The 16,114-nt window shown below is 35.1% G+C and overlaps 1 protein-coding gene across 1 annotated transcript in view; it reads right to left on the bottom strand.

Moving 5' to 3' along the window:
- Positions 1-15,776, bottom strand: part of LOC127876325 (nipped-B-like protein B) — an 88,709-nt gene extending 72,933 nt beyond the window's left edge. Inside the window, exons 1-11 of the mRNA XM_052421434.1 lie at positions 15,577-15,776; positions 14,085-14,170; positions 13,581-13,749; positions 11,697-11,794; positions 11,471-11,493; positions 10,904-10,981; positions 10,515-10,604; positions 6,709-6,739; positions 6,296-6,424; positions 1,071-1,232; positions 132-325 (exon numbers count right to left, since the gene is read on the bottom strand). Coding sequence (XP_052277394.1) covers positions 132-325; positions 1,071-1,232; positions 6,296-6,424; positions 6,709-6,739; positions 10,515-10,604; positions 10,904-10,981; positions 11,471-11,493; positions 11,697-11,794; positions 13,581-13,749; positions 14,085-14,148 — 1,038 coding nt within the window. The 5' untranslated portion in view covers positions 14,149-14,170; positions 15,577-15,776. The remainder of the gene's footprint in view (positions 1-131; positions 326-1,070; positions 1,233-6,295; positions 6,425-6,708; positions 6,740-10,514; positions 10,605-10,903; positions 10,982-11,470; positions 11,494-11,696; positions 11,795-13,580; positions 13,750-14,084; positions 14,171-15,576) is intronic.
- Positions 15,777-16,114: the final 338 nt, after the last annotated feature.

Below are 16,114 nucleotides of genomic sequence, written 5' to 3'. Positions count from 1 at the left end.
GAAGTTTCAATGAAATCTGCCAAAGCACTTCCAAGATATGGCTCCGGACACAAAAGTGCCGGACGGACGGACGGACAATGCCAAAACAATATCCCTCCGCCTCTGGCGGGAGATAATAATTTTCTACCCACCTGAGACATGAAAGGTACAAGTTTAGTTCCATCTCTGATATTCCACTGCAGAATGGTAAGAAGCTTCACTAGAGTTCCAGCTGGTATTTTATTCAGCTCTCCCATGGACTTTAATTTGGCAGTTTCACTTGTCAACTCAGCGAGAATGTGGCGACTTATGAGTGATTCTGGTGGACACTCAACCTCTTCATCATCTGGGTATACGAACATTGCAGGTAAGCATCAAGTTTGCAGTCAACAAAGACAATTTTTGCCTGGAATAACTTGTGAGCGTTGCTGGCTCTAAGTATTTTTAATGCATCCAAAATGTTTAAAATCACAATGTTAAATCGGGTATATACGATTTTTTATATGTGTTTAATTGTAATATATTGATAAAATATGTTACAATAACACAAAATAGGCAAGAAAAATTATACATTAAAGCCGAATTTCATAAAATGCAGCACAGACAAATTAGCGCCCCGAGCCGATAGTGACGTACATATTTTCCTACAATAACCGAAGCATTCGTCTTTGTATTAGGATCGGAGATAGTGTTCGTGTGTCGTATGAATAGATATCGTTGCAGGAATTCAAATAAACCGTTAAACTAACTTTAGATGCACATCGTACATGTAAGGTATACATGCTGGCGAATTCGGCTGTACAGCCGTTTTCAATTTCAGAATTAAATATCTGGCTTATTTCGCATTTTTCGACACATGTTCTTCTTAACTTTTATTTTAATTTATATTGAAATATATATATAATAAGTTTTTTACACAGTTTATATAAATTCATAAATATTTGACAAAATCGTATATACCCGCTTTAAGCAACAATATGTATATAAATGCAAAAAAAAATGCTCTCAATTAATCTAACAATTAGATCCTGGGTTTATGGTACAGTGAATATTGACTTTTTTAAATCACATGTAAAGGAACAGACACTTACGTGGATCAAAACTACCAAAATTAATTTCTTCTGCACTGTCGAGAATCTGTTCTAAGCACATGCTGAACTTCTTGAATGTTGGACTGTCCAGCAGTTCTTCAGTGGTCATATCAGATTGGTTCATTCGACGTTGTCGCTTCTCTTGCTTTTTACGTCGCATCACTGGCAAGAAAACAACTATTTTTATTATTAAAATACAACACAGTTAAAACTGCATTACATTAATGCACAATTGTGATACATGTACTGTCACTCCAGATTCTCATTTTATGTATTTGCATAATTAGAAAATCCATCTTTTTAAGAGTCTACTTTTACATGCAGAGAATGCTATCTTGACATTACACAGTGGTTTCCTTAATCTTGCAGTGGCAAAAAATAAGGGTCAACATTCCAGTATTCAACATAAAGCAATGCATAAACAAGAGGGCCATAATGGCCCTGAATTGCTCACCTGACTAACCTTGCTACATCAACTTAAATTCTATCAGATCCATATACAATCCAAAGCCAGATTTCATAAATTAATACATTCTGACAAAATTTCATTAAGACGTGATGAAAACGATGACCTATTTCATCTACACAAAGTTTTCCGGAATTGGCCTGGTGACCTTATTTTTGACCCCAGATGGCCAATATATGATCCAAAATCAGATATTATCAAGATAAAAATTCTGACCAAATTTTATTAAGATCAGATGAAAACTATGACCTTTATTGTCTACACAAGGTTTTTCTATGATTTGACCTAGTGACCGAGTTTCTGACCCTAGATGACCCAAATACAATCCCAATCCAGATTTCATAAAGATAACAAGGGCTGTTTCACAAGGGCTTTCCACAGGCCATTTAACGATCCCTCGCCGGGGCGCTTGAATTTCGAAATCAGAGTCCACGGGGCGCTTGAAATTTTTCAGTAAAAGAAAGTGGAGATTGTCCAAAAAAATCAAGGTTTCTCTATCAGTGTATCAATATTCCATGTTTTAAAAGAGCACTCGGTACCTACTTTCACAAGTAAATGCCATAAACACCACATGGGGTAATGGAAAATCTACTGATAAGAGAATAGCATGATGCGCGTATCGATTATTCTAGCCACATTACATAGTCATTTAAATGCTGATAAGGATGTATCTGGTAACTTTCCAGTCGTCAAACTGTGAAGTTCATCGTCCAATCGGTTACGCGAATGCTTATGAGGGCGGGTTTAACTATCGACCATTATTTTTTATTGACGTCAGGCATGAAGTAAGAGTTTATCGCAGCTTGATTAGCAAGAAGTTGTACCATTTACTTAATATAAAACCGGTAATAAGTACAGTACAGTACATTAAAGACGGTTTCGGGCATTATCATCACACCTTTTTACTGTTAACATTACCTATGACTCATAATTAATACGAGAAATTAATTGCAAGTGGTAAACAATTAATTATTATAGCGAGTAAGTTGTGCAAATGACTCCCGGTTACAATTATGTGATAACAATTTAGTTCCAGTACATGTATATTTCATCATGTCCATTTATAGAACTGATTCACCTCGTTTTTCTGACATTTATTCGACACGTAATACGCTTATACAAATTTTCATTGAATTAATTATGCACACATGTAAATGTTTCGTCCAATAATTGATAGTTAGAAGACTGATGATGGCAACCGGCTATGACCCTCGTTCGTGGACAACGTGAATTTCATGCATAATTCCGTCAAAACATTTATTCGACTTGTAAAGTGTTTAAACAAATTATCATTGAATTTATAACGCAACGGTTAATATTTGTTGAAATCTCAAAGGGGAATAATTCAATTTGTAATCTGAAACCCATTCCCGTAAGTCGATGTTTAAGCGTTTTTAATCCGAAACACACTTCCGAATGTAAATGTTACCGCAATGTTAAATATTTTTGCTTCAAATTAGCGGTGCACATTTATTTTGTGTTGAATCTTTTTCTCAATTAAAAAGAGCACGAAAATAATGCAGCACGTACAACGTCGCGTCATTTGCATAAAAAAGCGTGCGTGTATTGAGCGTTTTAACAAGCACACAACAGGTCAGGGGATTGACGCATATTCAGAACTATTAACTATGTCAATATTTCAATAAAACACATACAAAAGAATAGCAAATAAGGAACTCAATTTTAATATCAATAAACTTGAGTAGTTGCACTGGTGCTACCTCCTGCTAAATCAACGTTATGTTTGTGCTTGACATTTTGCATTAGATTAGTGAATGAGCCAGACTTATGGTAAACCACGTCCATGGAACACAGTTTACACGTAGTTTTATCGGGAGGGCTACCATCCCGAAACCCAAACTACTGCTACACTTTTGATTAAAGCTTCAAGGGCGTATCTATCTTTTTCTGAAAGTAGACCGAAACGCGCTAATTGATTGCTTGACTAAAGTAATAAGCAACCAACCACGCGCATCGTAATTACAGGTAAAGATAAAACCTATACCTTTCTGTATCTAATAGTCAGAGTACAGCGCGCTTTACGTATCTATGTCTATATGTTAAAGAATTGAATCTAATTTGGTAGGGTTGGTAACGTAATAAAATCAACGCATTTAAAACCGATTTTCGATGCATCGGATCGAACAGTGCAGCCTATCATCTACCAGTCATGATCAATGTACCTATGTTACTATTTCAAGTCACGGTGACCTTGACCTAGTGACCTGAAAATCAATAGGGGTCATCTGCCAGTCATGATCAACGTACCTATGAAGTTTCATGATCCTAGGCGTAAGCGTTCTTGAGTTATCATCCGAAAACCATTTTACTGTTTTGAGTCACTGTGACCTTGACCTTTGACCTAGTGACCTGAAAATCAATAGGGGTCATCTGCCAGTCATGATCAATTTTCCTATGAAGTTTCATGATCCTTGGCGTAAGCATTCTTGAGTTATTATCCGGAAACCATTTTACTGTTTCATGTCACTGTGACCTAGACCTTTGACCTAGTGACCTGAAAATCAATAGGGGTCATCTGCCAGTCATGATCAATATACCTATGAAGTTTCATGATCCTAGGCATAAGCATTCTTGCGTTATCATCCCGAAACCACTTTACTGCTTCCAGTCACTGTGACCTTGACCTTTGACCTAGTGACCTGAATTCAATAGGGGTCATTTGCCAGTCATGATCAATGTACCCATGAAGTTTCATGATCCTAGGCGTAAGCATTCTTGAGTTATCATCCCGAAACCATTTTACTATTTCGAGTCACTGTGACCTTGACCTTTGACCAAGTGACCTGAAAATCAATAAGGGTCATCTGCCAGTCATGATCAATGTACCTATGAAGTTTCATTATCCTAGGCCAAAGCATTCTTGAGTAATCATCTGGAAACCACTTTACTGCTTCCAGTCACTGTGACCTTGACCTTTGACCTAGTGACCTGAATTCAATAGGGGTCATTTGCCAGTCATGATCAATGTACCCATGAAGTTTCATGATCCTAGGCGTAAGCATTCTTGAGTTATCATCTTGAAACCATTTTACTTTTTCGAGTCACTGTGACCTTGACCTTTGACCAAGTGACCTGAAAATCAATAAGGGTCATCTGCCAGTCATGATCAATGTACCTATGAAGTTTCATTATCCTAGGCCAAAGCATTCTTGAGTAATCATCAGGAAACCATTCAACTATTTCGAGTCACTGTGACCTTGACCTTTGACCTAGTGACCTGAAAATCAATAGGGGTCATCTGCCAGTCATGATCAATGTACTATGAAGTTTCATGATCCTAGGCCTAAGCGTTCTTGAGTTATCATCTGGAAACCATCTGGTGGACGGAGTGACCGACCGACCGAAATGTGCAAAACAATATAAATATTCTGACAAAATTTCATAAAGATCTGATGTTAACTGTGACCACTATTGTCTACACAAAGATTTTCTAGTTTTTGACCCCAGATGACCCAAATACAATCCCAACCCAGATTTCATCAAGATTACCATTCTGGCCAAATTTGATTAAGATTGGATGAAAACTGTGACCTCTACTGTCTACACAAGTTGTTCTTTAACTTTGACCTAGTGACCTAGTTTTTGACCCTAGATGACCCAAATTCGATCCCAACCCAGATTTTAACAAGACAAACATTCTGACCATATTTCATTAAGATCTGATGAAAACTGTGACTTCTATTGTCTACACAAGGTTTTTCTATGATTTGACCTAGTGACCTAGTTTCTGACCCCAGATAACCCAAATACAATCCCAATCCAGATTTCATCAAGATAACATTCTGACCAAATTTCATAAAGATTGGATGAAAACTGTGACCGATATTGTCTACACAAGGTTTTTCTATTATTTGACCTAGTGACCTAGTTTTTGACCCCAGACAGGCTTTTTCCGCTCCATTTTGAGAATACGCCACACTGGAATTTTGGGAATTTCTCGTCGTGAAAACCCCCATTTTGGGAAAAAAATTATTTGCAAAATTGGCTCAATTGGGAAAAATTATCGCATGTAAATAGTGTTTCTTACATTTCAAAGAAGCCGTTAACTGGTAAATAACGACTACTTTGATAACTTATAATTAAAATTTTACAAAGTATTATGAACATGTGAGATAAGTGCAGGTTTTTTAATCTGAATTTGGGGAAAAGGCCTGGCCTTTTTTGAGGTGAAAAAAATCGTGCGAAGCGCCGGATTTTGAGGAAAATAAGGAAAGTCTTAAATAACCATTTACACATTTTACAGTTTTTAAAACAAATTCAAGGCAACTGATAATTTAATTATGCAACACTTTCTATTTTTTACACTGAATCAGGTTAACTTATATATTTTAAGGTAAAAAAAAAAAAAAAAAATTTTTTTTTTGGAATTGGGATTTTTTTTTTCAATTGGGAAAAAAACAACCAGATTTGCATTGGGAGTGGGGCTGAATTTCGGACCTGTGGCATAGGGCGGAAAAAGCCTGCCAGATGACCCATATACAATCCAAACTCAGATTTCATCAAGATAAACATTCTGACCAAATTTCATAAAGATTGGATTAAAAGTGTGACCTCTACTGTCTACACAAAGAAATTGTTGACGGACGCACACAAGCATGCCGGACATCACATGATCACATAAGCTCACCGTGTCACTTTTATGACAGGTGAGATAAAAATAGAACATTTTCCTTCTTTAAGCAGGCAAAGATTGCATTAATCAAACTTTTTAAAACAGAAACTATTAATGTTCTCTCACAGTCCTCTGCTGTCCCATGGCCACTGTCGTCATCATCATCATCCTCATTATCGTCTTGATATCCAGACCTTCTCTTTTTTCTCACATGTTCACCATCATCATAGCCTCGCTTAGAACGCTTTGTCTTCACTAAAGAAAAAGAAATGTTTTTTTACACTCAAAGGACCAGAGATGACAAATCTAGAAAATAAAACTTACAATGTTCAAAGTCTATAAATAGCAAAATGCCTATACATTACAAAGCTGATAATACAATGTAATTATTTGATGCACATATTGTGTTTGGCTAAAAAATCAACAACAAAAAATCCTAATCAAATAATTCATATTTCAATTTGTTAACATTAAATGAGAGTAAGTTTATTTTTTCAGCTAGATTATTTTAAAACAATATGTTTGTATATAATTCTTACCTGTTCCATTACTTGCGATGGACTTCAAGGTCTAATGAAAAAGAAACATAAAAGAAACTAGAAATGGCTCGGCAGAGGCCGACGCGTATCCCCAAGCCGCATGTTTGACCCAGGGGCGCGCCAGGGTTGGTAATGGGGCCATGCATAATTGAGATCGACCGTATTGTCATAAGAGAAGTTCAGTATCAATTAGAAGTGAATCGGTGTAGAAATGAAGAAATTATAGTAAAAGACAATTTTTGGTGGGTGTGGCTTATTATGGGCGGGGCGCCCCAGGGTTGGTAATGGGGCCATACATAGTTGAGATTGATTGTATTGTCATAAGAGATGTTCAGTATCAATTTGAAGTAAATCGGTGTAGAAATGAAGAAATTATAGTAAAAGGCAATTTTGGGTGGGCGTGGCTTATGTGGGCAGGGCGCCCCAGGGTTGGTAATGGGGCCATGCATAGTTGAGATTAACTGTATTGTCATAAGAGAGGTTTAGTATCAATTTGAAGCGAATCGGTGAAGAAATGAAGAAATTATAGTAAAAGGCAATTTTGGGTGGGCGTGGCCTATGTGGCCAGGGCGCCCCAGGGTTGGTAATGGGGCCATGCATAGTTGAGATTGACCGTATTGTCATAAGAGAGGCTCAGTATCAATTTGAAGTAAATCGGTGCAGAAATGAAGAAGTTAATGTAAAATAACATAAAAAATGAGTGAAAATCTCGGACCAGGCCCCGCCCCAACCCCCATAACATATGACCCAGAGGTCAGATCAAAATTCTGTCACTGTCACCGTCGCACATATGCTCATAGCTACCATGTATGTAAGTTTCAAGGTTCTAGTGCTATAAGTGTAGGAGGAGCAGGTGGCCAGGACGGACGGACAGACGCACATCACCACAATATCCCCACTTTTTCTCCGAAAAATGTGGGGATAATTAATGCAAAGAATTTATTTTCGATTGTAAAATTCATATAACTTAGCTGCAATAACTGGCTGCAAACCTTAAGTTTAATCATGTAAATGTCATTTGTAAGGCCACAGTTGTTTGACAGTCAGATAATAGCCCAATTTCAATCAGGCCAGCAAGCAAGAGTTTTTACTCCATTTTAGATAACAAGCAAGCAGAAAACTAAAAGCTGATTTCATTAAACTGTGATGGAAGCCTTTCAGTATTAATGAATTGGCTCATTAGAATAAATCTCAGTAAAACATAAAGCAAGGTCAAGGAGGAAATAACCTAAGGCTATGCATGTTTATAGGACAGACATTTAGGACAGAGATGAATATCAGGAAAATTTGTTTCAGACCCGTGCAAACTCAATTCCATTAATATTAGAATTCAGACAGACTAAACAGAATATATGCTCCACCATTTCAGGCAACTGTATAATATACAGGGATTTCAATAGACGCAGAATCCTGCATTTTGACGCGAGCAAATTAAAAATGACTGGTTTTTGACGCAACCCTTTTTTCTGCCGTGCGTCATTTTGACGCATCGAAAATTTGACCCGTGCATCAGACAGTTAACATCTTGAGTTCCATGGTAATAAATCCCGCTGTGCTCCTAATTGAAATTAATGTTTCAGTATTTGAAACTCGGTCTATAATCGAGGGAATACCCCGGGCGTTGTTTATCTTATCTCATCTCTACCAATACACATGTCACCGTCTAAATAGTGCCTGCGCACTAACTGGGTAATTAGCAGCAGTGATTACGTGACAATTGATTGACCATCCAATCATTGCAGGATTTTTGCAGACGGCACGGTTAAAGAAAGTCAGCAAAAGTAATTAAAGAAAAAACAAAATTGATCAAAGGTCTATTAATTACGTAGATCCACTAGTAAGACCAGCAAGTTTTGTCAGTTTGTTAATCCACCGATAATTACGAGTACACCCATCTTATATAAACTGGAATCACAGTTTATTTTTTTCTAAGACCTATATTTAGTGTATTATAGGTCTTTGTATTTTTATACTAACAAGTCATAATACTTCACATAAACATTCAAAAAACACATTTCCTCAAATTGATATAAATTATCAGAGTATTCTAGAATTAAATTGCTACGTCATAGCCTTCGACATTGTAAATGGCGGACGTATTGTAAATTAACATTCAACCCGCGTTCAATTCAAAGCTGGTGATTAAAATTGCATGTAATGGTGAATCAATAATGGAGAAAGCATTAACTGGATTTAACAAACATTTGATAAGGCTTGTTAAACCAGATAACAACAAGAAAAAATTTGGATTATTAAAGTTAAACTACTACCGGTAAGGCATTCTTAAGTGTACATAATTTCGGACACACATGTATAGTATTCGGATAAACAGTAATAGATATACTAGATGTTCCATGCATTTAGATTGTGTTTTGTTAGAAAGCTATCATAGGGATGATGATAATATAATGACGATAAATATGTGATAAAAAGGTGCTACCGGTACATATCTTAAATGTGTTAAAAGACAGGGCTATAGATAACAAGCGTACTTGCGTTATTACGCAATTAAAATAGCCAAAAACGTAATTAAATTCAAAATAAAGCGTACAAAAACGCAAATACAAATTTAATAATGTAATTCCCATAAAAAACATTGCCTCACGAAACGCAATTCTTACGAACACCGGGTGTATTTTTTAAACTGGTTATTTTCCGTTCAAAAATGTACCGCACAGTTTATATGCAGTCCTATGAAGAAAATAAGGCAGTCTTTCCAGCGGTTATCAATCTTTGGGGTAGTATTGTAATTATTCGTAGACCCGCCCGATTTCTATTTTCATTTTCAAGGTACTCAACTCAAAATGACCGGAAAACGGGGTGCATCGCTTTGAACAGCCATAACTTCATCAATTGTGCAGCGATTTTCACGAACTCGGTCTTATTCAACGCAAAAATGAATGAGCGTTGATCACATATTCAGTAATTGTTTGTTGTTATGTACAGGTACCTTTTTGAATTCCATTTGTATAAATAATATATTTTTATTATGTTATATATGTCATTCCCTAAATTACCCAATTGAGTTCAAAAACCGGGGGTGAAAAACCCAATTACGCTCAAAAGTAGGGGGTGAAAATTTTTGCTAAAACTATTGAATGTACAAAAACCCTATTGTTGTCAAAAACAGAGGGTGAATTACCCAATATACCCCAAAGTTATCTATAGCCCTGAAAAGACTTAAATGTGTTATAAGGAAGTAGATTTTAATGTACCAATTCGTTCAAATATGTTGTGTTATGTATCATGGTATTGTTATTTAATAAAGCAGTATAACTTTTTAAGATATTGTGTTACTCTTAGAGCATATTTTTATCTAGTCCAAATGATATTTTTATCTAAAAAATTGAATATTACAGACAAATACACAATTAACGCGCTTCAAAATTGACCCCAACATTTTTTATTTTGACTCCTTAAAATTTCAGTCCAGGGGTCATTGACTCCTGGTTTTTAAAATCTATTGAAATCCCTGAATATAGGCTTAAGCAAAATGAATGCAAAATAACATTAGGTGAACAGCAAAATGAACTCTGTTAGCGCAGTCCAAAAATATTTTTTTCATTACATTTTACATTGTTGATGTAACGCAAATTAAACAAACATCTTGTCAAATTTGTTTTGGCTTATACTTTTGTTACAAAGAAGATTAATTAAATGACGACGCTTTAATAGCAACAACACTTAACATATAAATCAAATAACATACTTTCTTAGTGCTAGTGCACATCACAACATAACAATGAAATCAGTATTTAAAGGTAAATCATCTGTCTGATTTTCTATAAATGGTGAATCTTAGGTACCTGTGCATCCAATGGTTTGAGAGACACACTAAGCTGTTTACAAGAATTCCAAATGTCATCCTTCTTCGGAATGGCATCCAACAATGAAAACTGAAAAGCATGAAGTATAATATGCTTCTGATGTCCAGAACTACTAAGGGCAATACATGGAAAACAGTATAAAGCAGTAAATGAATGTCTGATCAAACGAAAAACACTTAAGTGCTGTACAACTGACAGATTAAGTGGTTTAATTGTAATGAAGAGTTAGAGAATGATCACAATTGCCAGTCTGAAACTTAAAATGAAGATGTGCATCCTTTATTTAGAATATATTTGGGAAAGTGCCAATAAAATACATCACATGTTGGCAAATAACCATTATAGAATGTGTTACAATAGTTTGGTACCTTAGCATCCAGAGGTTCAAGCATTACCACTGGTTTCTTGTGTTCTGCTCGAGTCCCTGATGAGTGTCCACTATGTGACTAGAACAAACAAAACGTATCGGTTCAATATCAATATCTCTCAACACCGGGTCTTTTAGTTTTGTTTCAGTTCAAGATGATGTAGATTCATTTGCAGAAAAAGAAAATAATCTTGTTTTTTTTTCATTTGGAATTGTTTAGGATTTTAAACGGTATTTCTGTCCTATTACAGCTGTCAGTTAACAACTTAAACTTTTAGTGGGCTTGCTGGATACCAGCTCTCTGTGCGCATACTTGTGCCAGTCAATAAAAACTGCCCTTGCATAACAGCTTAGGGGTGAAAGACTGAAGAAAGATTTCATGACAAATCATCATTATTGAACAAGAGACAAACCAGTGATCCTGGATTTGTAGGCTAACTTGCTGATGTTGTTGAATTCTACCATATAAATAGGCACTAAAAAATAAACTTAAATCCTATACAATTTGTTTATATAGAAACATTTAACTCAGTTACATTTAGATAAGGAAACGAAATGGCTCACATACCCCGGATGTTTGCCTGGAACTGCCTGCAATATTAAACATATGACATTGAATACTTGTTTTCCTCTTGACAAGAAGCAAATAAATATTTATCAGAAAACTTCAAAATGTCAAAAGTTGTCAGTTTTAGCTAAGAAGATCATGCAATATTCATGATACATCATTCAAGGCTAAATCAACACAGGAAGAATTATTTTACGGAGGCCCAACAAAATGAAGACATGTTTACCTGCATAGAAGACATCTGGATCATTTGCAAGGATGGCACGTAGAAGTTCTGACATTTCCCCATCTATTGGAGCTCCCACCAGATTGTCCTTCGGCTCTCTTGAGAAAAACAACATGAAGTAGAATATTACAATAGCAAAGAAACAGAGCAGCATTTTATCAAGTGTGCTTGGAACCTCTTTTTCAACAAGATTATGGGGCTCTAGCACAGCTGTGAGATTCCTATTATATCTCATAATGCCCACAAATGTCTCATAAATTAATATGTTTGGTATGGACTGCTGTGACATCCACAACACAAATTCTTGGAAGAATCGTCAAACAAGAAAAACAGTTTGGGACAAATATTGAACTTTGAAGTGTACAGAGATTGTTGTTTTAAAAAAGGATTCTAAAAGCTATGACAAAATGGAGCATCCATCAAAGCTAAAAGCTTAGTCATACAGCTATACTGGAGTATCAATTCACAGTTAAAAGCTCTCAGGGGTTCCACTGGCCCAAAAAAAGTTGTCGCCACTTTTTCGCGGCGTGAATATTGTCGGTTATTCCACCTTATTAATAAGAACAATCATTTCAAGAAACCTTACTACATTAATGTCATTGACTATATTATCACTTTAAAAAGTATGTTATTTCATAAAAAAAACAATAAGTACCTTCATAAGTCATACCTTCATAAGTCTTAATAAGCTTTATTTGTATATAAATAACATTTTTTTCAACTTGATAAACAACACAGATAACCAAAATAATATAATAATGATAACATCAATGTATTAAACAGTATGCTGCATAAATGTTTCAAAATTAATTATTTAAACATAAAATCACACCAATGTTCATCATTTGAAAGGGAATCAGAAAATAAAGCATCTCACTTCAAAGTGTTTAACAGTTATATTTGGTCATTTGGACATGATATACATCAGCTTCTGTTGTTAACAAGTTTTCTGTTAGTGGTGGATGATTTCCAGGTTCAATTAAATGACTGTTGTTCACGCCTTTTTCCTGACAGAAAGGCCCAGATAATTGCCACCATCCATTCTAGTTACCTGTAATAACATAAAACATATTTTTACAAACTATCAACATCAAACCAACACATAAATGTCCCTATCTTTAAATGTCCGAATTTAACATATCCGAAATATAGTACATCGAGTGAATGTTTTATATTTAATTCAGAAATTGTTGTTATCTTAATCAATTTATATCCTTCCCAGAACATTACAATAATGAATCTATTAAACAGAAATGCTCACAAATACCCGTTGAAAAAAGTTTTTATTTGTTGATGTGGAGAAATTAAATGCTTTTGCCAGCCCCATGGTTTTGATTTTAACAAAGAAATAGCGGCCCTAATAATCATTATAATTATTGATCGTCGTGACAGTTTGTCCCCGTGTTACTTAACTTATTGCTCAATATCATAAAGGAGCCGTTAATCCGATAATACCCCCCATAAAACTTGACAATAGCAGTAAAAACACCGTTTGTAACACTTACACGCTTCGGTGATTTCTAATGCACTCTACACTGTAGGTCGCTTACATCGTCGTAAATCAATATTTACAACTGACAGACGCTGGCCGCTAATGCTCGGTCACGTGCTTTCGACTCGCAGTACATTTTCGGATAGGATTTTACCGATTTTTTTAAATTCGCCACTTTTAAAAAATTGGAGCCACATTTAAAAAATTAGCGCCATTTGGCGCCAATGGCGATCGACAGCGGAACCCCTGGCTCTGACAACATATTGGAGTATCCATTAAAAGCTGAAAACTATGACATACTGGAGTGGAGTATCAATTCAAAGCTGAAAGCTTTGACATAATGATACTTAAGTTTCAATTTAAATTCAAACAAGATTAAATGTAGTGCTTACATGTGATCCGAAGTATTCCTTCTAAGTATGCTGGCAATGTTGTCCACCAGGGTATCATCAGGATCGTCCAAGAGCGTTCTGGACAGCTCAGAGAGATCGCCATTGTACAATAAACTGCGGCTGTTGATGGCATTTTGCAAAGGTGTTGGTAATGGAAGCTCCGGCAAGACTGAAACAAATACAGCAAAATCATGACCAAATCTTATTTGTGTGTTATGATTTAGCGAACAATTACTCCAACCAAAAACACTAATTCTGATACAATTTTCAAACATTGAAAATGACAGCTTAAACCTGCTTGTTTCAAATCAATAAATCATAGCTATCAAACAAAAACATTTTTTAATAAAAGCTTCATGGTCACTAACATATTGCAAATAAAAGACACATGCATGACACACTGATTTTGAAATAGCATAAACATCTGGTCAATAAAATGTCTTTCTAGGAGACTAGGACATTTCTTAATGTCATGAAATACCAGTACCCCTTTTGTACACTTACGTTCTGTTAAGCTTGTTACTCCAGCTAATGTGGTGATAGGAACATTTGGCACCTCACCATTCATTTTGTCCACTTTAGATAAACATCTGAAAGCAGAAAATATGTTGAGTTCCATCTCAGTGCTGCTAGCAGAAGAACGCAGCAGAGTGGTGCCCCGGCCCGAGATCCCACCCTGCCCCCTCAAACCTCCACCATGGCCTTTTTATCAGACCACATTTTTTTACAGCAAAAGTTTTTTTGAAGTTTCAATAAATAAACTTAATTTTAACAGTAAAAATACTTTTTATTTACTACAGAACAATATTTCATATTATTTGAAAAGAAAATACATGTTATGTGAATAGTCACATTATTTTATCATATTCCATTAAATCTAATTTTCTGTCACAACCTATTTTCGAAAACTTACATGAACAATACCATTACCTTAACATAAGTTACCATGTTTAGTTTAAAACTATTTATTGTTGCTACTTTGCCTGAACAGCAACAGCTGATGGGAACGTTCTTAAGTTCAGTTACAATAATAATTTCCAGAAAATCATGTTCAGTTGTTGTTTTTCATTGGAAATGCAATAACTTCTGACAAAAAGATCATGATAAGAAAAGTTGTATTTATCACTTTGCAATAAACAATCAATATGTAGCATGTGTTACTAAGTTTGAATTTCTGGCGCATGAAAAAACATATTCACATGATAAATCGAATGAAAAACATTTAGTTTCATTTTGAAAAGTTTGACCTATTTACGTTTATTTTGAAAAACAATACCTTAGCATTAAAAGGCAGAATAATACAATACAAAGATGAAATGACATTATTGAATAACAAATACAACTTGCAGTTCATAATTCATTTCATTTTTTTAAAAACCTATGAAGGTTTTTTTTTTAATATAGTTATGCTGCAAATATTTATACATTTTATTTCAAAACATCCAGGTTATGATCAGTTAAGTTAAAGTAACGCCTAATTAAAATCAAACACCTATTTAGTGTCACATGTAATTACACTAGGAATTCGTTCATTGTTTCTTTCACATAATCTACCACTTTTAAAAACTAAACACCAACAAACATGTTTACCTTGTTAACTCAATAACTGATCTTTCAAATGTATTGACATATCTGAATCATGACAAATACCAAACAGCTACACTAAGGTTTTAATTAAAGATATAGCCTGTTTAAATACGAGTCACTAGATGTTAAAACACACCTTGAAAGAAAATGTAAAGATGAAGTGATTTGTCTGTATATTATCGTCTAAACAAAACTGGGTCAGATTTCCCCACCCACTTCTTTTGTTTAACAACACACATTCGATGGGCCTATGAAACACACTACTGATACACAAGCAAGGTACAATTTTGCATAGTTTGTTGTAAAATATAATCGCTTTCTTGTGCAAGCGATGGTTTATCATTAGCTGCGTTAAGCATCATAATTTATACCGAAAATTCTTGCAAATGGATCTCCTTATTAAACTCACCTGTGTTGATGTTAAGGAAATGTTGCACTACTGTTGAATTCGATTTAACCCTGAACAGACATAAAAAGAAAAGATTGCGGCTTATCAATATATGGCAAAACATGGGGCAGATATTGTTTTTAACACATCAAAGCACAGAATTTATCACCATCCACAACAATGATCCGCGCCAAAAATAAAACAACCGTATAACTCATAAGTTATCTTCTGCTACTAGAAAAATAGATATTTTATCGATGGCTATTGCAAGCAAACCTTCTATGAAAGAGTCTAATTTCTTCGGTAGTGAGAATTTTCTATACGAATGGTTATTATTTGTTTAATGTTTTAAAACGGATATAGCATTCTTGTGAGAAAACGAATAATTGTGTGTATGATTTTAAGAAATAGTCCCTAATTCCTAATGTTTGATGACGTCAGAAAATGTCGGCCATTTGTCGGAATAAAACGGTTTCCAGCCGGCAATATCTGTTCTGCCAGTAAATTGGCACGTCCACAGATGTCCGAATGATGTTGATTTATTCATATAGATATTTAA

The sequence above is a fragment of the Dreissena polymorpha genome, chromosome 4 (assembly GCF_020536995.1).
Source record: "Dreissena polymorpha isolate Duluth1 chromosome 4, UMN_Dpol_1.0, whole genome shotgun sequence".
Classification (NCBI taxonomy): domain Eukaryota; kingdom Metazoa; phylum Mollusca; class Bivalvia; order Myida; family Dreissenidae; genus Dreissena; species Dreissena polymorpha.
This window is presented reverse-complemented; position numbering and strand designations above follow the sequence as displayed.